Below are 21,632 nucleotides of genomic sequence, written 5' to 3'. Positions count from 1 at the left end.
TTTTCTTAATTGATGAGTTAACTTATCAATGGCGGGGAAAGAGTTAATCAACTTGAATTTAAAATTCATCTCAACTTTCCTGACTTGCGAGGAGTTGCTATAAATGATAAAAATAAGGTTGAATTAGAATGAGTTATTTCAACTTATAGTTCCAACTCCTCACTAGTCAAGAAAGTTTAAATGAATTGTAAATTCAAGTTGAATAAACTTAAAATTTAAGTGGAACAGTACATTTTTACAGCGTACATGAATACTTTGCAATATAGCAACATTTTCGGGGCATGCATATTGCAATGGTTTGCAATAAATTAGTGATTTAATTTTAATACTTTAAAAAGTTATGGTCAAAGTTTAAGGTTAATGCGGAATATAGTATGTTGCACGCGGATGTTAGTTGGGATATGCGTGTGCAACTGTACATTAGAGTGATGATATTTTATTTATATTTGTTTGTTTACATTGTTAAAATTTCCCACCGCGCCTGTCAGGCATGTATGCTAAAATCATGTTGAATCAACGTTGTTCGCGACTTTTAAAATAAACGTACAATCTCCCTAATTGGATTGCTTACCTTACGTTGAAATTCTGTTGATTTCTTTTGGGAGAAATGACGTTATGCATTCAACACATTTTCTACTTTTTTAAAATCCCAAATAAAGAAAAATCAGTATGTAAACATTTATTTGGCTAAATGCACAGCACTTCAAGTTAGTTTACAAAGTATCCTACAGATAAATATCTTATTTAGAGTATTTTTCTGCAGCTTTCACGCTGGTGCATTAACAAATATTATGTAAATTATTTAGAAATTATATCCAGAAATTAATTTGTAATATTGAAATGCAGACACATAAGTAACTTAATCATGTGAACGTTCACGATCAAATGTTAACATTGGCCAAAGTACCGATAAGAATACCGTTAAAGTACCGGACCGTTAAGCAGTATCGGTAAGAGTAGTAATACTGTTAAAACCTTAATGATACCCATCCCTATGAATCAGCACGTCATCTGTCTGTGTATGTTGTGAGAAATTGGTGTACTTTATGACCCAGGAGTAAGCTGCATGTCACCTGCACCCACAGCAATCCAAGAATAAACAGAGTAGGAAGGAGCTTAAAACTCATCAGATCAAATCATTTAATGGAAAATGAATAGAAAAGATGAATTTGTCTAAAGAAATATTAAGTAAATGTGTCAGTATAACTAAATTTCCCTAAATGTGAAAATTATTTGGATTTAAATTCCCAGTGAAGCATTGTCATCACAAACACATTTGTCATTACATTATTGCTTATATTAGTTGATGCTGGACAGGGGTTTTCAAGCCGTGACACTGGTAATTTAAAAACCGGATTCCTGCCACTTCTGACTCACAGCCTGTAAGTTAACTCCTGTTAGCATTGCATTGTGATCGAATCTTTCAAATATGGTAAGAAGCGTTACATTTCCAGCTGACGTCAGAGGTATTCAGATCAATCACACTATCTACTAGGGGTGTGCATTGGCACTGCCCTCACAATTCGATTAAATTACAATTCACCAGGTAACGATTCAATTCAATTCGATTCTACGATGCATCAGAATTCTACATACACAACAAGACAAATTTTTTATCAGTCAAGTGCAACTATTCTTAGCAGCTTTAAGACAATGACAATTAAATACCTGAGATGAGAATTTACACACAGCGTAACTCTTGTCTAGTTTCCCATTAACTTCGTAGAATCCGAAATGTGCCCATATGTCCACTTTCCATGGAAAAGGGTGCGTTTTTATTTACCTGTCTATCACAGTCATCTCTCTCCGCCTGATTGTTGTTGTTATGCCCCCGGAAGTAATTGAAACTTCACAACTTTATTGTCCACTCGAGGCCAGAAAATAAACAGTGACATAATCGATTATGGCACTTTGCTGCATCGATGCTGAATCGTGCATGCGCGCATTGCAATGCATTGCCGAATCGATTATTGTTGACACCACTACTATCTACTATCTGTTGTCAATTTTTATAGTTAAAGGGGGGGTTTAATGGTATTTCAAGCATTCTGACTTATTAACACAGTTATAGAGTTGTTTCCTCATGCTAAACGTAGGCAAAGTGTCAAAAATGCAGTTGGGCGTGTTTCAGAGTATTTCTGTGCCGAATGCACTTCGCCAGGGTTCGTACAAGTTTCGGCTAATTTTTTCCGATTACGGTTCTAACTGACGTTTCAGGGGTTTTTGATACGTATCACTTCTTTATATGGGCTTCCGCCGGAAAACTTCCCCCGGAAAACCCCGCCCAGCCGTCAGTCAGCGGGAGACGCTAGAGCTTGCTAACAGCTTATCACGCCACTCAGCTTTGTTTAATTTCAAAAGTCAACAATGGCACAACAAGAAGTGTGTTTTTGGATGTAAGGAGAAGACATTCAGCCTTATGGAAACAATGGATATAGTTTATTATCCGGATTAGCAGCGGAGTTTTGCGTGTGTGTGTTTGATGCTGTGGATTTTCATGACGAGTTACACGCGGTAAGTAAGACTTCTGTATTATGTTGGAAATAGGCGCGTGTATATTATATAAATGACACGAACATGTAGTGAATCATAAGTTAAAACAGTATTGTATAGTGTTGCATGACTCGTACTCGCTCCTCCCGTGTTATAACTCCTCCTTCTTCATTTTTTCGTACGTTATCGGAAAGATTCGGTAAAGCTAATCTTTCTTTTATAAATCTGATTAAACTAAAGACTTTTCAGAGATATAAAGGATGTCATACTACTCCATAGGTACTCCAGATTAATATCAGAAATGCAGAAACAGCGTGTGTTACGTGAGCTTTAAACCATTAAGCGTTACATCTCTAGTTCTCAACAAGCACAATTTTTTTAATAAGTTGACTTTATTCAAGAAACATTTTCTCACCCCATTGCCAGATATTTTTGCTTGTTTAAAATTCCCTTAAGTTTTGTTTTTTGACAAAAAATATACAATTTATTTTCTTTGGTCCATTTTGCTTAAGAAAAACATCTTGATTTAAGAATTTTTAGGTATTTCTACTGAAAACAAAACAAAAATGCTAAGTACGAAAGTAATTTTTTTACAGTGTAAATATTGTACCGCATATGTGGCAATATTTAGCATACTACTGCGTTTCACACTTTTCTTTTAATATTGCACAGCCCTAATACTTGCCAAATTGTGTACCTGTATCTCAAAACAATCTGGTCCGTGTGTCTTCTTCAAATAATTTGTTTATTCATTGTCATCATTAAAACGGAACCACAAATAAACCGTTCATTTATAACATCCCAGCAAGCAATGGGTATCATTTCATCATCTAGGTTAAATATAGACCTGATATAGTCCTGCTACAGTATCAGTAACCCACTTCTAGGAAAAATTATTTGAATTTGGTTACATGTCGTTCTTGCCAAAATAGCTTGCGAGATGCATTATATTCCATCATGTAAGCAAAGTCAGCAGTGGACCCAAGGTGCTTGCTTTCATTTATTGCATTCGTTTATTTTTGGGCTACAGTTAGACGTCTACTAAAATTTCACTGACAGCCTAAATTTGCCCTTTTTTAACCTAGACATCTGGGCTGCGTTGGACGGCCAATAGACGTCTTTTAGTCCACACGGAGACGCGTATCACTGTATACGTATAAATGTGTTATCGTATTGGCGTTTCATCCACACGGATCCGGCGATTTGGGAGACTGAATCCGCTATTTTTTGAAACCGGGTCCTAAAGTGGATAAATCTGAAACCGACACCCTTGCGGTTTCGTCTGTACAGCCAATTCGTATATTTTGTGAAGCGAAAACGTCATCACATCACGTGTCGGAAGCGTCACACGTAACAGCAACAACAATAACGGCGGACTACGTGATTGTGTTCGTGCTACAGAAGCTACTAAAGCCTACTAGCTTTATTACAGCAAAATCTATTGCTTCTATGCAATTGTGGTGACAAACAAGCGATAATGGACAACACCATACGTTGGTTATGCGCATGCTCAAAGTCTTCTTCTTCGTGTATAGTGTATATCTGTGGCAGAATTACAGCGCCCCATACTGGTCCGGCATATATACTACACCGGTTTCAGTGGTTTCGTATTTACGGATAATTTTTTTAAAGCAAGGAAAAAAAATTCTCGGATAGGGAATGCACCGGCTTCGTGTGGACATAGCCTTAAACACAAAGCTTTTTGGTATATTCAACTACACTTGTGAACACAATAAACTAATCTCAGACCTATTTTTTTATTTATTTGCGTCACAAATTGTTTTAAAGAGCACCTATGGTCTGATTCACGTTTTTACATTTGCTTTGGTGTGTAAGTGTGTATTAGTACATGTTAATGATATGCAAAAGGTACAAACCCCAAAGTAAATGAGGACGCGTCTCCAACGTAAATCTCTTTTCTTGGACTACAACAAACACACAGATTGTATAGGCAACAGTTTACTTCCTGCGATTGGGGATGAAGACAAGACTGACATTATTATAATTCCTACCGCTCCTTATTTCTGTTAGCATTGCATTGTGAGCGAATCTTTCAAACATAACAAGGAGCGTCACATTTCCAGCAGACTTCAGATGTAGACCAATCACAATGTACAGATTAGCTGGCCAATCAGGGACACAGAGCTTTTCAAATCGATGAGCTTTGTACCAAATAAAATCGTTTGAGGATATCTGGAGCTACAAAAATGTATGTTATGTGGAAAATAATGTGTTTTTAACCATAAACCACGCAAAACACATTGTATTATACCAAATACACAAAATAACATAGTTTTTTTTAGCATTGAAACAGGTGCCCTTTAAAGCAACACCAAAGAGTTTTTTTTTACCTTAAAATAACGTTTCCAAAAAAGTTTCAGTGGTTCATCCCCTCAAAACAGTGTGAATGGCACTTTCACATTCACTTCGCAGCCCTCTATCGGCCAAAACCGCACTAGAGAAGTTTCCAACCGTCGGGTAGTGGTCCTGTAGTTCGAGTGAAAACTACAAAAACTTGCTTTACGGCAGACCTACAATCCAATCAGAGCCAGCTATGCTGCAGTATTTACGACAGTGCTAATGAACGCTTAGGTTACTCACGTAACCCCGGTTCCCTGAAATAACGGGAACGAAGCATTGCGTCAGTTTGCTGACGCTATGGGGGAAACTCCTGTTTACTCCGTGATTGAAGCCTATTGGTTAACGTCTGTAGAAAATACAGACCAATGACGTTTGAGCCCGCGCGGGGGCGTGGCACACGTCCCTATATAAGCCGGTGAAATACGTCAAGAGCTCATTATTATTCGACTGAAGCGCGCAGCCGAATAACACTCGCTGCGTAGACGTTTGTAGCACGGCCAGCGACGCAATGCTTCGTTCCCGTTATTTCAGGGAACCGGGGTTACGTGAGTAACCTAAGCGTTCCCTTTCAATACGGTTCACTTCGCATCGCGTCAGTTTGCTGACGCTATGGGGGAACGTAATCCCATCCCGCCGTGCATACACAACGGACTGAGGTGCCCTTACCGGAGAGACACTGCATGTGGCCCTAACCCAGCATATACATAGCTCTAGCGAGCGCAAGTGTAAGCACCATATATGAGACAGTAATACGCATACAGTGAAGTTTCTAAACGCACCATGATGCATATACAATAGAGCACGAGACGGCGGGTTTCCTGAGCGCGCCGCGAGCTTGTGCATGAATTATTAATAGGTAGCCATGACGGTGAGCTAGCAACGCACCGTGAAGGCATACAGAAACGCAGTCGCGTGAATCATTAAGCCGATAAGACCTGTGCTTGTAAGGCAGGTACATCCAGGCTATAAAATCTGACAAACGTAGACGGCGAGGACCAGCCGGCCGCGTTACAAATGTCAACGATAGAAATCCCCGTAGACCAAGCCCAAGATGAAGCCATACCCCTCGTGGAGTGAGCTTTTAAACCAACTGGACAATGTTCATTCAGGGAGGCGTAAGCCAAAGCAATGGCTTCGACGATCCATTTAGATAGCCTCTGTTTAGTGAGCGGCATACCTAAGGAATGTTGTGCGAAGCTTACGAACAGCTGATCTGACTTGCGATATGAGGCAGAACGGTCCGTGTATATTCTTAACGCTCTGACGGGGCAGAGCGTGTTCGGGGTTTGTTCGCCGTCCGCCGTCGGAAGGGCGAGAAGTGAAACCACCTGAACTCTAAATGGCGTGGTCAAAACTTTAGGAATGTATCCCGCTCTCGGTCTAAGGATCACTTTGCTATCGTTAGGACCGAATTCCAGACACGACGGGTCAATTGAAAACGCGTGTAAATCGCCCTCTCGTTTAACCGATGCCAACGCCAGGAGGAGAGCGGTTTTAAACGAGAGAGCGCGCAGGTCAGCCTGTTCGAGGGGCTCGAAAGGGGGACCGCGCAGCGCTTTCAGGACCGTGGACAGATCCCAAGACGGGACCGTGTTAGGTCGCGGTGGGTTTAGTCTGCGAGCGCCTCTGAGGAATTTAATGATGAGATCATGTTTTCCCACGGTGCGACCGGCGATAAGGGCGTGATTCGCCGTTATCGCCGCCACATACACTTTAAGCGTCGAGGGCGCGCGACCGCTGTCCAGCATTTCCTGCAGAAAGGAGAGAATATGCTCCACTTCACAGGTGTTTGGGTTTAAGTCTTTCGTCGTGCACCAGTCAGAAAAAATAGACCACTTTTGAGCGTAAAAGCGCCTGGTAGATGGGGCCCTAGCTTCAGTTAGAGTATTTAACACCCGTCCTGAAAGGCGTGATGGTTGCCGTTCAGAGACCAAACGTGTAGATTCCATAGCTCCGGCTGTGGATGCCATATCGTCCCTCTCGCCTGAGATAGGAGGTCTTTCCTCAGCGGTACTGGCCATGGTGCTGATGTTTTCAGCTGCCATAGGTCGGGGAGCCATGGTTGATTGTGCCAAAACGGGGCGACCAGAATTATCGCGCATTTCGTCTCTCTTATCCTCTGAAGGACCTGTGGTAACAGAGCCACCGGAGGAAAAGCATACAGAAGACACGCCGGCCATGCTTGCGACAGGGCATCGTGGTGTCTCGAGAAGAAGATCGGGCAATGCGCGTTCTCGTCTGACGCAAACAGATCGATCTCCGCCCGGCCGAAGACGGTCCATATTCTCTCGACCGTCTGAGGATGCAGTCTCCATTCTCCCGGCGGCGGACCGTTGCGCGAGAGAATGTCTGCACCCGTATTGGCTACACCCGGTACGTGAGTCGCTTTTAACGAACGTACGTTCGCGTGAGCCCATAATAAAAGCCGTCTCGCCAGCCTGGATAGGGAGCGAGATCTCAGCCCTCCTTGGTGGTTTATGAACGAAACCACCGTCATACTATTTCTCCAAATGCTGGAGTACAACGGTCTTGTGCGCAGTAATTTCCCTCTCTGACTGTGCTAGAATAAGCCAATCGTCGAGGTAATTCAATATGCGGATGCCGCTCTGTCTGAGAGGGGCGAGAGCCGCATCCGCACATTTGGTAAATGTGCGTGGTGCCAGAGATAATCCGAAGGGCAGAACTTTGTACTGGTATGCTGTCCCGTCGAGCGCGAATCTTAGGAACGGCCTGTGACGTGGCGCTATCGGAATGTGAAAGTAAGCGTCTTTCAGATCCACTGATATGAACCAATCGCCCGGTCGAATTAACGCCATGATTCGTCTGGCTGTAAGCATTTTGAACGGCCGTTTGGCAAGAGCGCGATTCAAAACGCGTAGATCCAATATCGGTCTGAGGCCGCCGTCTTTCTTTGGAACGAGAAAATAACGACTGTAAAAGCCTGATTCGCTTTGATCCGCCGGGACCGTCTCTATCGCGTCTTTTAGTAATAAAGAACGCACCTCTTCCCTGAGGATCTGCATACGATCGTCTGGGACAGTGGTGTAGAGAACGCCGCGAAACCGGGGTGGTCTCCGGGCGAATTGAAGTGAATAACCGTGTTGGATTACGTTTAGAATCCAGCCCGGCATACCGGGGGTGGATTGCCAAACGTGAAATTTGACGGCGAGCGTCGATATGCTTATGGACGTTAAGCCGTGTGTGTGTGTTTGTGTGTACAGAGGAGGAAATTTGCTCTTTTTGTGAAAAGGTAAAAATTTGTGTTTCGCTGTTACAGCGAGGGTGTGTCCAGCGCCCGAGGGGACTGAAACACGCAGAACTTTCGAGGGCGGGCCGGCCGAAGCGGGACCAGAGCCTCTTTTCCTCCTCAGACTCTCTTCAGGGAGGCGGCGCCGGCGTCGGGTCCAGCGTAATCCGAGGACGGGGACCGCGGCGTCGAGGCGGGCCAGCCGGTCGTGCAGGACGCTGGCGCTTGACCTCCGGTTCAGCTCTCTGCTGGGGCTGAGCTGGTGCTGGCTTAGGGCGTTGAGCTGGCGGCGGTTTTGGGCGGCCGGTCTCAGACGCTGAGGCAGATCGTTTTGGTAGAAAATGCCGCATAGCCTGCGACGATTTCTGTGCCTCAGTGAAGCGCTGGGTGAACCCCTCCACAGCGGAGCCGAAGAGCCCCGACGGTGACACGGGCGAGTCAAGAAGGGCAACCCGATCCGTGTCCTTTATCTCCGTCAAGTTCAGCCACAGATGTCTCTCCAGAACAACCAGGCTGGCCATGGCTCTTCCTACAGCCTGAGTGGCGACTTTAGTGGCGCGAAGGGCCAGATCAGTCGCGCTGCGCAGGTTCTGAAAGGTCGACGGGTCCGGACCTGTCTCGTCCATGTCACGGAGGAGTTTTGCCTGGTATACCTGCAGCACCGCCATCGTATGGAGAGCGGATGCAGCGTGGCCGTCGGCGGCGTAAGATTTCGACGCCAGGGTCGATGTCAGGCGACAGGGCTTTGACGGATGGTTCAATTTAGCCCTCCATCCGCCGGCTGAAGACGGGCAGAGATGGGCGGCGACAGTTTCCTCGAGCGGCGGCATCTTAGAGTAGCCGTGTTCATCAGCGCCGTCCACTACGGAGAGGACGTGGGAGACGGCGCTCTGAGCTCGGGTGGAGTGGGGAGCACGCCAAGATTTGGTGAGCTCCTGGTGAACCTCAGGGAAAAACGGCGCCTGCCGTTGGCGGGACGATTGACGGCACCCGGGCTGCAGAAACCACTCGTCCAACCGGCTGAGTTGAGGCTCTGACGGCGGCGACCACTTGATGTTGAGCTCCGTCGTAGCTTGTGTCAAGATGCGGATGAGCTCAGAGTCGTGAGGACGCGACTCGGTAGGTTCATCAGCGGCGGCTGCGTGGGCGTCGTCATCCGAAGCCGCCCAATCCTCTAACTCCTCAGAGGATGACATCACTTCCAAGTTGTCACCGGACCCAAAGGAAACCATGCCGCTAGCACTCGGCAGGGGGCGTAGGTCTTCATGGGCGAAGGTGACAGGGTGACGGCGGGGAGACAGAGCACGCAGGGGATGAGCCGGCGTGGACTCGGTCTCAGGGCGTCTTCCAGCTTCACGGCTCCGCTGCTGTTTAGGCGGGAGAGCACGGGAAGCCTTCCGTTTAAAGATCTCGAGGCGGGAGCGCAGCACCGCGATAGGAAGGAGCTCGCAGTGGGCGCAGCCCGCCTCGGCGAGTACGGCCTCGGCGTGGGCAGGACCCAGACAGATGACGCACTCCTTGTGGAAATCCTCCACAGGCAAAGGGGCTCGGCAGGAGCCGCAATGCCGAAGCGACATTATCTCAACGCGCTTCTGCTCTTTTAGATACTCTCTTTTAGGCTCACCGGAAAGCGGCAGGGGAACACGCTGGTGTGTTGTAGTCCGCTGCAGTGCTTGGATCGACGGTGAGTAAGGGCTTCTTCTTCGGAGCAGCGAGAAGGTTCGCGCTGAAGGAGAAAAGTAATGAGCTCTTGACGTATTTCACCGGCTTATATAGGGACGTGTGCCACGCCCCCGCGCGGGCTCAAACGTCATTGGTCTGTATTTTCTACAGACGTTAACCAATAGGCTTCAATCACGGAGTAAACAGGAGTTTCCCCCATAGCGTCAGCAAACTGACGCAATGCGAAGTGAACCGTATTGAAAGGGAACAATTACGCTTCTAACCTGTAGGGGGAGCAAAGAGCAAAAACTCTTTAGTGTTGCTTTAATGCATCAAATGAATATACAATGAAACCAAAACGCAAAATTAAACTTTTCATTATCAAAGCACGTTTAAGTCCAAAATAAATAAACCGATTATTTAAAGGTACACAGACCCGGTCTCCTGGTCATGGGTTTGATTCCCAAGGAAAGTCATAAAATAAAACCCTCTGCTATTACGTAGGTGCGTAAAAGCCTAATTAATCCAATAAATGAATGGACATAAATATTAGTTTATCTTAAAATGAGAGCTATGATGAAAATTAATTGACTGGGCCAATGGTTTTGTACAAATTATACAAATTTTTAGTCCAAAAGTGTGTTGGGATCCAAAAGTCATAATCAAATAGTATATGCAGACATGTTTCAATGAAACTTAGGGTTAACAATTAAATTAATTAACAATTCACAATTAAATCCTAAATCTTTTAAGTAATGCATTGGATTCCCTCCTCTGTCAGCTGTGGATATCTGCCGTTTTGGTTTCCGAGAGCTGGAGTTTGCTTCAGTGATGGAGGTTGTAAATCTGTAAGCCTTTCTTTTGAATTACGCTTTAGTTCATTTAGCAGCGGTTTGAGTAATAGCTTCTGTCCCTCTCTCCTCTCTTTGTTCTCTATAAGTTCCCAAGTGAGTGCCAGATACAGACAATAGTGCCTGTCTACCTCTGACAAAGGTCCATATGAATGAAAGAAAGGGGGTCTGCCCTCATCTGGGATACGTAATCATTATCATTTTCAAAATCTATTCATCTTCAGTGTTTGACAGAGAGAGGGATGCACTGAAATAGATGTATGCGAAGGGATGTCCCTCTTTGAAGCCCCTTAAAATAGTTGCAGAATAGTGTGATACAATCTATACACATACATTTTTTATTCAAAAGGCCCAAAATATGATATATTTATACAGTTATAAAATGGTTTACAACAGTTTACATTAAGGCTGTTATGTTTTAAGCGAGCAAGGACACACAACACATCATAACTCCAAATAAGTTTTACATGAGGATTTTTAGGACACTCCTTCTTCTTTAAATTTTTACATTTCATTTATATATCATGCTTGCAATCATGGCCGTACATCAGCGCAATCTTCTTTTGGCATCTAAAGCGTTAAGTATTCTGCAAGGAACCATCGCAACATTCGCTCTGGTGGCATTTGGGGAGAAAACGAGAGGGAGGGCATTTTGCCTCCCTGTGGGAAGGAGTTGATCCAGGCCGTGGTGGAGGACGAGGGGTGATGACATCACCCTTTATCCTCCTGTTCTTTGATGGGGGGAGGAAGTGGGTGAAAGGTTGGGGGGGTGAGAAAATGGGATTTGTTTGGGGTTGAGAGAATGAAAGGGAGAGTAAATGACACAAGAGAGGAAGCACAGAGCATTCTGTGGGACTTTGAATCGAGTCCCAGGAAATGAGCGTGTTTGGGTCGTCTCATGTGATTTTCGGGACTCGTCTCATTGGTGAACACAGTCACACACTTGCTCACGCCGAGTCATCCCACTCACCCCATCTTACCAAACCATCCATGTCTACTGTATACTCGCCGACATTCAACTTCATGAATGTCATCATTAAAATCCTTTTTAACCTGATAAGATTTACACACACATCTACTTTATTTTCAGCTGTCGTTTCTCATTTGTTCCTGTCTTTCTAGATGATGTGTGTTTGTGTTTTAGTTGCGTATGTGTGTCCTGTCTGAAAATGGCCGAGAGTAACCCGACCGGCTGTTGTTGGTCAGCCAATCATCATTACTTCCTCCTGACATTGTAACGGGGTGCCAAAACATTGCTTGGCTTGTCTTAAAGCAAAGTGTCTTTCATTCACTAGCCACTAGACAAAAAGTTGTTTCCTTTTTGCAAACTTTGTTTCCTCAGACCTGATGCATGATCTATAATAAATCTTTGTGTATTGGTTGTAAGTGTTTATTCAAAGTTATGTAGTGTGTAAAAGAATACAATTATTAAAGAATTAAAGAATGTGGTTGGTTAACCATGTGGATGTTTTGACCCTTAATTGTATCTCAGATGTTATAGTTATAGTGACATTGCTCTCTGGTGGTTATTTTAAGTAGAGATCAACCGATACTGATTTTATTTTCTGCTGTAGTGACGTCACTAGAACAGTTTTTTGACTAAACTCCGCCCACAGGAATACGTCAGTCGCCAGCTAAGCTAACGGCAAGCTAAGCTGCTATCGAATCACAACACATTAAACAAACTACACAATCAGAACTCGTTATGTATTTCTGAAGGAGGGATTTCAGAACAAGGAAGACATCAGACTGTTTTGAGGACAGTGAAAATCGCGCTTAAGTAAATTGTGCGAAAATACAGCGTTTTTTTACACATAAAAGATGAACACATGTTATATTGTAAGAACTGATAAACAGTACAAAACCGATACCCAATAAAGCCCTGTTTATACCAAGTGTTAAGATGCGTTTTGGTCGATCAGATCACACATGGACGACACAATGCAGGTGTAAACAGGGTGTGAAAAGTTTGGAGCTCATCCACTTTCATCCACTTTTTTGCTACTTTGGAAAATTACATGTCATTAGTATTTCTCTTCTCACATGATTTTCTCTGTGTCTCTGTCTCTCTCAGCTATGCAGTTACAGGAGTGGTTACGTTCTCTTCGTTTCGGTGGAGATGTGAAGTCTGAAGTGGATAATCTGAAGAGTCTCGTCCCATCTCTCCCATTATCCTTCTCTATATCCTCGCTTTCCTTCTCTTCATCATCTCTCATAGGTTTAGGAGCACTAGCCTCTCTTACAACATACTGGCTAGTGACCCGACCAAGACCCATCCAGCCTCCATGTGACCTGCAGGCCCAGTCCGTACCTGTACAGGTAAGTGCATACTGCTGCACACTGACCACAATTGTGTTTTTGTGCTCTCGTGTAGCTCAGTTGTTGCATTAGCAGTGCAAAAGGTCATGGGTTTTGCTGACGTGTAATGCAATGTAAAAAAGCGTCTGACAAATGCCTAAATGTAAAAGCAGTGTGTGAACAGTATGCCACATGCAACCATAAATGTGTGTACTACATTGTCACTGGACCTTGATGCATTACATGAAGGTGAATTGGATCCAGTCTTATTCTCAGGCACAATTCAAAAAACGCACAAATTTTTTTCTACTTACAACAAAGTGCATTGCATCCATGATGTATAATATACTGTCAAATGCAAAGCACGTATGAAAGTTTACTACATACAATAGTTTAACTGTCATAAAACTGAAATCTAACCTTCCAAATAAAATCTTGTTTAATACATTATATGTAAAAGTGCATTAGTGGCCCAGTCCCAAATGGCGCACTTCATGTAGACTTTCGGTCTCGTGGCCTTAAAACTTCTCTTTCTATTTCCGGCGTGACGCCTGAGTCTGTCCCAAAATACGACTTCGAGGCACCCTCTTGGACTCGGGCCAAGGGTCCCCAGGGTCTGCACTACATGATGTCATCAAAGTGTGGACTCTGAGGAGGTCCACAAGTCCGAAGTGTGCCATTTGGGACAGGGACAGTTAAGTAAAGTTGTCGTTTTTAAATTTTTTTACTGTTAACGACAAAAGAGAAACTCCTAAAGCAACAAAACTTTTATGCTATTGCAATAATTTCGCATCTTTTGTACATTTACCTAACCAACCAAAGTCAACAGTGTATTTAAAACATCTACTTTATGTATCTGTGCTTTTTTCAGGGAGAGCTCTGTTGTAGACGATCTGCTTTACTAAAGGATGATAATCTACTGGAGTTTTACTACGATGACACTAAAACAGTTTACGATATGTTTCAGAGAGGACTTCAAATAGCAGGTCTGTGTAAATCAAACCTATTGCCATGATTTTTCCTGAACCAAACCGTCTCTATTGGTAGTAATTTAGACTAGATGAGTTCAATGGCTTCTGTTCATTTATTGCGGTGCTCTTCAATGTATTTTAATATCAATTAGGGCTGTGACGATGGTGGTTATGATGACAACCATCACAGCCCTAATATCAATATAACTTTACTTTCTGGTTGATTGCTTGTGCTGAAGTTTTTTTGTATCTGGATCCATTAAATCCATAATAAAACTACTATACATTGAAACCTAAATGCACAGCAATGTAGAAAAAAACTGATGCATGCAACAACAACATATATAGTGCTCTGAACTACTATGATTATTCATTGTGCTGTACAGGAGATGGCCCATGTCTTGGCTTTAGGAAACCCGGAGAGCCCTATCAATGGATCTCTTACACTGAAGTAAGAACATTGCATGTCATGCTGTAAAATAACTGTTTCATAATTAAATGAAAGCTCTCTTCGTAATTATTGTGACAAACCTCTTACAGGTAAATCAACAGGCACAGGTGTTGGGATCAGGTTTGTTAGCAAAGGGTTGTAAACCAAATCCAAAACAGTTTGTGGGCATCTTTGCACAGAACAGACCAGAGGTATTTATCATAATTCATTTATTTACTTTAATTCGTTTAATGCAAAAGTTCATAAAATAAAATCAAAACAGACCTTTTTTTCTTTCTTAATAAAGGATTTATTTCCTAAATTAATTTTGCTAAATGAAGTATAACAATTAATATATTTATATTATTATAATATTATTACTGATTGCATTTGTTACATTTATTAACTCGCAGTGGTAATTTGCACATTAATGCTGCAAATATAAATTATAAATGTACTCTATATCTCAGTGGTAGAGCATTGTGTCATAAGCGCAAAAGGTCCGGTGTTAAAACTGTATAGACCACGTTCATGTTGGCAAACAGAGATGATGTTTTTTGTGGGCGGGGCCAAACTGGTTGCAGAAAGTGATATCTCCACAGTTGCTGTGAGAAGTGTTTTAGCATTAAACCGTGATTTTTATGGATCCGGTGTTCTGTCGAAGTCTGATTCCCTTATGTTTCCCTTTAGTGCAATGTTTCTTATAGCGTTTTAATCACGTTACGTTTATTTTTTAGATAGATTAAAAGTTTAAATGGCTTGGCTACTGATATGCATGTATGTAATTTATATGTTTTGTTCTTTTTTGCTAAATCAATAATTTTTACATTCTGAATCGCTAAAGTACATGTAAAAGCAATGTATTGTATATAATAACGTTTATAAAATATTTCATAATTTTCCTGTTTTCTATTATTTCTTCCTTATATTTATAGCCTACGTGTTTGTTCTAAAACTATTATAAAAGTATTATGTTTACACAAAAATTAAAAAGGCATGTTTATATATAAATAACACTTTATTGTGTGTGTGTGTGTGCTATATTTATATATTTATTAAGCATGTAAACATAATAATTTTAGAACAAACAGGAAGAAGACATAAGCTAAGATATAAGGAAATAAAAAGAAATAATAGAAAACGAAAAAATTATGAAATATTAAAAAAAAATTGTGATATTATTGCTTTTTCAGTATAAAAAACATTTATTCTGACTAAATTATAATTGTAACATGATAAAAATGCTACAAGAAGAAACACATGGAGGGAACAGACTTCGACAGAACACCTGACATCTTCTCTACTTATTTTCTATTCTAATTATTAAAAGATTTCCAGATGATTTCCTCGCTCCATTCTGTCCGTTTAAGGGCTTATTGTAATCATAAACACCTACGTTTATCTTCAAATGATGTCTTTGACGATGGTATTCTATAAAAATGAAAGCCATATTTTTTAGCATTCTTATTCTGACACTTAACAGCACAACAGGACATTTTCTAGTGAGTTATCTTGCTCTTTTCACTCGTGTCTAATTCATTTCCACTGTTTTTCTGCAACCACATTGCGCGCGCAGCTTGCAGTGATGTAACTGTGACGTCTACTCTAAATTGGTCTATACCATACTGATAAAAATGTATACTTTGTAATGCACTGTAAGTTTGAATTAAAGCCTGTGCCAAATCAAAATGCATAAATGTATGGATGGTTTGGCTAATATGTACTTATGTTTGTCTCCCTCTGGTGGCTGCAGTGGGTCATTGCAGAATTGGCCTGCTACACATTCTCTATGGCAGTAGTGCCGCTGTATGATACACTGGGATTAGAGGCAATGCTTCACATCCTTAACCTGGGTCAGTATGACAAACACATAATGCCATATTCTTTAATGCTATGAAATTATGCTGTGATGTTTGATTGACGTTGAGTAGCAGCACTTCAGTGGCTTGAAATAAAACAATTCCTCAAAACTGAACAAAACTTGGCTAGAAATGCAACACTTTGACATTGCCCATTTTATTCTTGATCTTTTTTGATGACTCTGTCCTGTGTCTTTCTCTTTAGCCGAGATCTCTGTGGTGATTTGTGATAAGGAGGATAAAGCAGAATCTCTATTAAAGAACAAGGAGAACGGAGTGACTCCCTTTCTCTCCTGTCTGGTGCTCTTTAACCCTTTCAGCGCCGCCCTGCTGGAGAGAGGTCGCAAGTGTGGGGTGGAGATACTACAACTTTCAGAGATTATGGTCAGGAACGACTCCAGCTATACAAAACCTAAAATTTAATTATTTCATAAATTTAATGATTTAATTTCCGGTTAACACAAAATAAGTAAATGTGTATATGTCTAAAGTAATTTAACATAGGTTTTATCTTTTCATATTTTGTGAAGAAAACAACCAAAAAAGCAACACAACAGTCTATACCATATTCAAATTTCATGTAATTTCACATACAGATACTTTGGTCTGAGTTAAACAATTATGCTTGTTATATCAATGCATGATTATTCCTTATAAACAATCCACACCTATTATAGACTCCCGCTGAAGTTGAACTGAATCTGTATTTTTGTGTGTATTGCAGAAGCTGGGAAAAGAAAATTTACAGACGCCTGTGGTAAGAGCTCAGTACTGTAGGTCACCTCCAGGGTTCTAAATTAACTTTTTTGACCACCAGCCAAAGTGGCTGGTAACTTTTTAAAGTTACCAGCCAATCAGTATTTCCACTAGCCAAATTTTTCCCGGTGAAAATAAAAGAAATTTAGAGTGCCACTGAATGCAACAATGATTATTTTTTCTTTCAAATGCATGCAACAATCCTGACAAAACATGACAACATTTTTGTGATGAAACATAAGCTTTCTTCATTTCTCTGTTGATAGACATAAAGCTTTACTGGGGCACAGGCCCCCCATTTTTTGCTGACTTTTTTGAAAGCCTGCTGTGTGCAAGAAAGGGGCAACACTTCTTTACAATGTCCTTTGCTTAACACACTATTCTACAGTGCAACAGGTACTGCGAAAGATAAATATGTTGTTAAAAATATTTAAGTGTAATCTTCAACATACCTAACATTATTAACATGTTTGGAGGCATAAATGGCATAACATGTTTGGTAATAATGACAGCAGAGAAATATTTTCTACATTATACAATGATAGCAATGATTGATAGCTTATTTTTACAAGAATATTTTAAGAAACCAGTCATTTTATGACTGCTATATTAAATAATTTCAGTCTTAGTTACTGCTAACTGTTATGTAAGTTAGTGTCCTAGTAAACTAAATATTAATTTCATATCTGAAAATATAGAACAGTATAACACATAAATCTGTTGATTTTCTCAGCAACAATGCAATTCTATAGACTTGACAAGAGGTTTCCTGAGATTTTTCCTCTAATGTTTGAGACCTGACAGGCTGAGGATGTTGTTTGTCTTACCTCCCTTTAACTCATCATCTCTCCTTTCTTCTTCCATTTCCCTGCTTTGCACAAAACATTTTTGATGTCCATCTACAGAAGCCAATAATGATCGAGTCAAAATAAGATTATCAGTATTATTAAGAAACATACTTCTCGTCATGTTTTCATAAATACTCATTCGCGTGGCGTACGCTTTTGGATGCAGTTGCGTGCGCGGATGAACGCAAAGAAGCGCGTGGACATGGATACATGCGTGCACGCGTCAGTGCGACTGCTTCGTCGCTTTACACGCGTAAATTGGGTAACTACATTGCATATAGATCTGTTTTGCCGCTATTATCTTTGTAAAGGAATACATTAGTTAACTGCTAAAATTTAAACTTGAGATTTACACATGGGCACGAAAGATTTACACCGGAGCACATGCCCCACCCCTGTGTCTCAGTATATCCTCCCTGCTCTGCCCGTCCGTTCTCCTTCATCCTTTAGTTTTCTGGTGGACGCGGTCAGTTCGTTTCCATGGTTTCTCGCGCTGGTTTCGCTGCAAACTGCGCGCAGGCAATTGGCGTATTAAACATCATCACGTAGCATTACGGCACAGTGTTCATGTAATAAGTACTGCCAGAGGGATAAATGACCGAGAACAGAGCTTTATCTATCATGCATGCAATGCCTCATGCATCACCGGCCAAACTGGCTAGTAAGTTTTTATTAACACCCGCCAAAATGAATTGTAACCCGCATTTGGCGGGTTGGCGGGTGTTAATTTAGAACCCTGGTCACCTCTAAAATACATCAGGTACAGATTTTTCTGAGTAAGCCATGGTACTGGGTTATCAACTCGCTCGTGAAATAACAGTCCTGCTCATGCAAATAAGTCAGTGTCAGTGAAATCACCCTGTCTTAATCATTACCTGTGCATTGTACTAGAGCGTTGCATAGTACTACAGGCCCATAACCCGGTCCTAAATATAACTTCAAAATATGATTGGTTGTCAGGATTGTTGTTCCAGCACCAACAATCATGTTGTCAAAATCAGGTTCACAATGATGCCATTCAAATAGCACATGATTTGAGAAGTTCAGAAGCAAAACCCACAAAGTGCGTCTGACATTTCTTGTAAATGAGCATTTTTTATAATGCTTTTATGTTTAGGTTCAGGTATTTCGCTTTTAATTGCAATGAAAAGGTTATTTAGTCAGTAATGCCTTATTTTTTCAAAATGTCATTTTATGTCTTTCACTGCAGAACCCTCTAAGTGCATGCAAGCGTTTACGGTTAAAACAAAAAATTCACTTCTTTTGGCAAGACATGGTAAACGGTTGCAAAATCACAAAAGATACAACTAAGAACATTGCAAATAATGTTGTTTTGCTCGCTGTCGGAAGGTACTTGATGAACATGTATAATACATACAGAGAGCATTCGGTCATGATCTGAAGATGATTATCTCATTTTTGATCGAGTTGGCGTTCAGTGGCTTTTACATCTGAGCTCCTCATTTGTTTAAAGACTCCCTGTAGCAAGAATTTTATCATATAAGCATAAATAAAAGTCATAGTAATTTCTTCATGCTTAAAACAGCTTAAATGTAACTCTTTACATTTTAATTTATTATACGTGTATCTATGAATATGCAAATAAGCCCCTCCTCTGCTCAATCACACACCTAGTGATGCTACGTCTGATACTGCCGTTCCAATGCTTGCTTCAACTTGAATCCGCCGTTGCCAGGTTTGAAACTTGGACGCGTTCTTTTTTTATATAAGTGAAGCCAAACCATGGAGAATCTTTTGAAACTGTTTTTGTGTACTCCAGCATTATCTGTTCCATGCAATTAATACAGAGGCGATTTTAAACCGCGGGAATGAGACTGTGTTCAATTTTATGTAGAAAATACTCATCAAGGGTGTTAAATGATGAATTTGCGCATGGTTTGTCTTTAGAAGAAACACCACACTGATATATAAACAACAATAAAACCTGATTTCCCCATCAGTGGGACTTTGAATCTTATTACAGTGTATTAATTGAGTTCTGCATTATGGTTGAATTTAATGTTGTGTGTTTATATTGGGTTCAGCCGCCTCAGCCACAGGACTTGGCCGTTGTTTGTTTCACCAGTGGGACCACAGGTACTGACTGCTTCTGCAAATACTGCATTGGTGAATAAAAGACTAAACTAAATCAGGATGTGTTCATGTTTTGATAGATGATGTTTGTTTTGTTTATTGATGTTATTCAGGAAAGCCTAAAGGAGCCATGATCACGCACGGTAACATCGCTTCAAACACCTCCTCTGTCATCAAAATCCTGGAGGTCAGTTTCTCCTACCGCTCCTCTTTTTTTAAAGTATAACTTTTTTCAACTCTTTATCTTGTGATTTATTTTCCCTCTGAGTTGTTGCTTAAACAGTGTATCTTATCTTTTATACCATCTTTTTTGTTTTAGCTCTTCCGTTTGTTATTTAAAGGTGCAATGTGTAAGAAATGCAATATAATATACATAAATATGTTATAGGTGGTGTATAAAGACCTTAACAAAATAAACTGTATTGTTTTCTTACCTTATGAGCCATTTTATCTACATACACTGTGGGTCCAATTACATGGACCTCGCCGTCATGTTTCTACAGTAGCCCTTAGAGCGCGCTTCATTACTACATTTCCTAAAATGACAACATGTTTGGTCCTGTGGTGGCTATTGTAGCTTATCTATGCGTTTTGAAAAGGAGGGGTGAGCTGTAGACTGAGCTGTTGCAATTCGCAATTTCACCGCTTGATGTCACTAAAACCTACACACAGCACCTTTAACAGATGCCTTGGAGTAGCTGTATAATCTGTATCACACATGATATCACTTTCAGTTATATTATTACTTAAGAATTATATTACTTGAAATTACAATATTGTTTTAGCCTGCATTTAAAGATGTACAACAAAATTTCAGGTTTTTTAAAAAAAGCTTACAAAAACTTTTTAGTACAGGAATGTGTTACTTTAAGCTATCCAGTTATAAATCTATCTGCATTGGAGTTTTTTTGTTAAAAGTTTATATTTAATGGTATACTTTGCTGATTAATAATTGCTCATATTAATAATTTTGCATTTTGTGTGCATGTGACAGGGGTTCTTTGTGATTCGTCAAGAGGATGTGTCAATCTCTTATCTACCACTCGCCCACATGTTTGAGCGCATGATCCAGGTAAACTCAGCACTTTTTGATATTTTTTTATTTATTCTTTGCTCCTCGTGACTCCTCTGAATAGTATAGTGAAATGCCATTTAACTCCTCTAATTTCACATTAAGATTTAAATAAAAGAAATTTATATAAGTGAAAGAATGATAGGATATTATTTTATTACACTGTAAAAATCGACTTGAGTTAAAAGTCATTTTAAATTACTACTATTTCTTGACTAAAGATGGGTTGTTATAACTTATAAAATTAAGTTGATATATTTTAACTATACTTTATAAGTTCATCTCTTCTCAAGATAAATAATAGTTGATTAAACAAAATAATTTAAGGCAAAAAACTTATTACAGTGTAGAGACCAGGCTATAATATAAAGGTCTATATTGGCTAATAGTTTAATGAACCTGTCAACAAATTTTCATCATAGTTAAAAATATAAATATTAAAACTATATCCTAATTTTCTGTAGTGAAAACTGACTTTTTTATTTTTATTTAAATGAACACTAATAACTGAGCGTGTATGGTAACCTATAAACCAAAAGAGTTTGGTAAACTAGTGACTTGGATAACTCCGATTTGGTGTCATTTTTCCTTCGAAAATTGGTCTTGACCATGATAAAAGAACAACAAAAGATGAGTCTGTACGTAAACAACACTTTTGTTTGTGAAAGCACAGTTATCAGAAATCGCAAC

The 21,632-nt window shown here is 40.7% G+C and overlaps 1 protein-coding gene across 1 annotated transcript in view; it reads left to right on the top strand.

Moving 5' to 3' along the window:
• The window catches only part of acsl2 (acyl-CoA synthetase long chain family member 2), a 62,887-nt gene that overhangs the window by 3,467 nt on the left and 37,788 nt on the right, over positions 1 to 21,632 (top strand). Inside the window, exons 2-11 of the mRNA XM_065247672.2 lie at positions 12,689 to 12,933; positions 13,784 to 13,898; positions 14,270 to 14,334; positions 14,424 to 14,525; positions 16,067 to 16,166; positions 16,378 to 16,556; positions 16,897 to 16,929; positions 19,822 to 19,873; positions 19,984 to 20,057; positions 20,865 to 20,942. Of these exons, the coding sequence (XP_065103744.1) occupies positions 12,691 to 12,933; positions 13,784 to 13,898; positions 14,270 to 14,334; positions 14,424 to 14,525; positions 16,067 to 16,166; positions 16,378 to 16,556; positions 16,897 to 16,929; positions 19,822 to 19,873; positions 19,984 to 20,057; positions 20,865 to 20,942 (1,041 nt within the window). The 5' untranslated portion in view covers positions 12,689 to 12,690. The remainder of the gene's footprint in view (positions 1 to 12,688; positions 12,934 to 13,783; positions 13,899 to 14,269; positions 14,335 to 14,423; positions 14,526 to 16,066; positions 16,167 to 16,377; positions 16,557 to 16,896; positions 16,930 to 19,821; positions 19,874 to 19,983; positions 20,058 to 20,864; positions 20,943 to 21,632) is intronic.

Source organism: Paramisgurnus dabryanus, chromosome 11, assembly GCF_030506205.2.
Source record: "Paramisgurnus dabryanus chromosome 11, PD_genome_1.1, whole genome shotgun sequence".
NCBI lineage: Eukaryota > Metazoa > Chordata > Actinopteri > Cypriniformes > Cobitidae > Paramisgurnus > Paramisgurnus dabryanus.
This window is presented reverse-complemented; position numbering and strand designations above follow the sequence as displayed.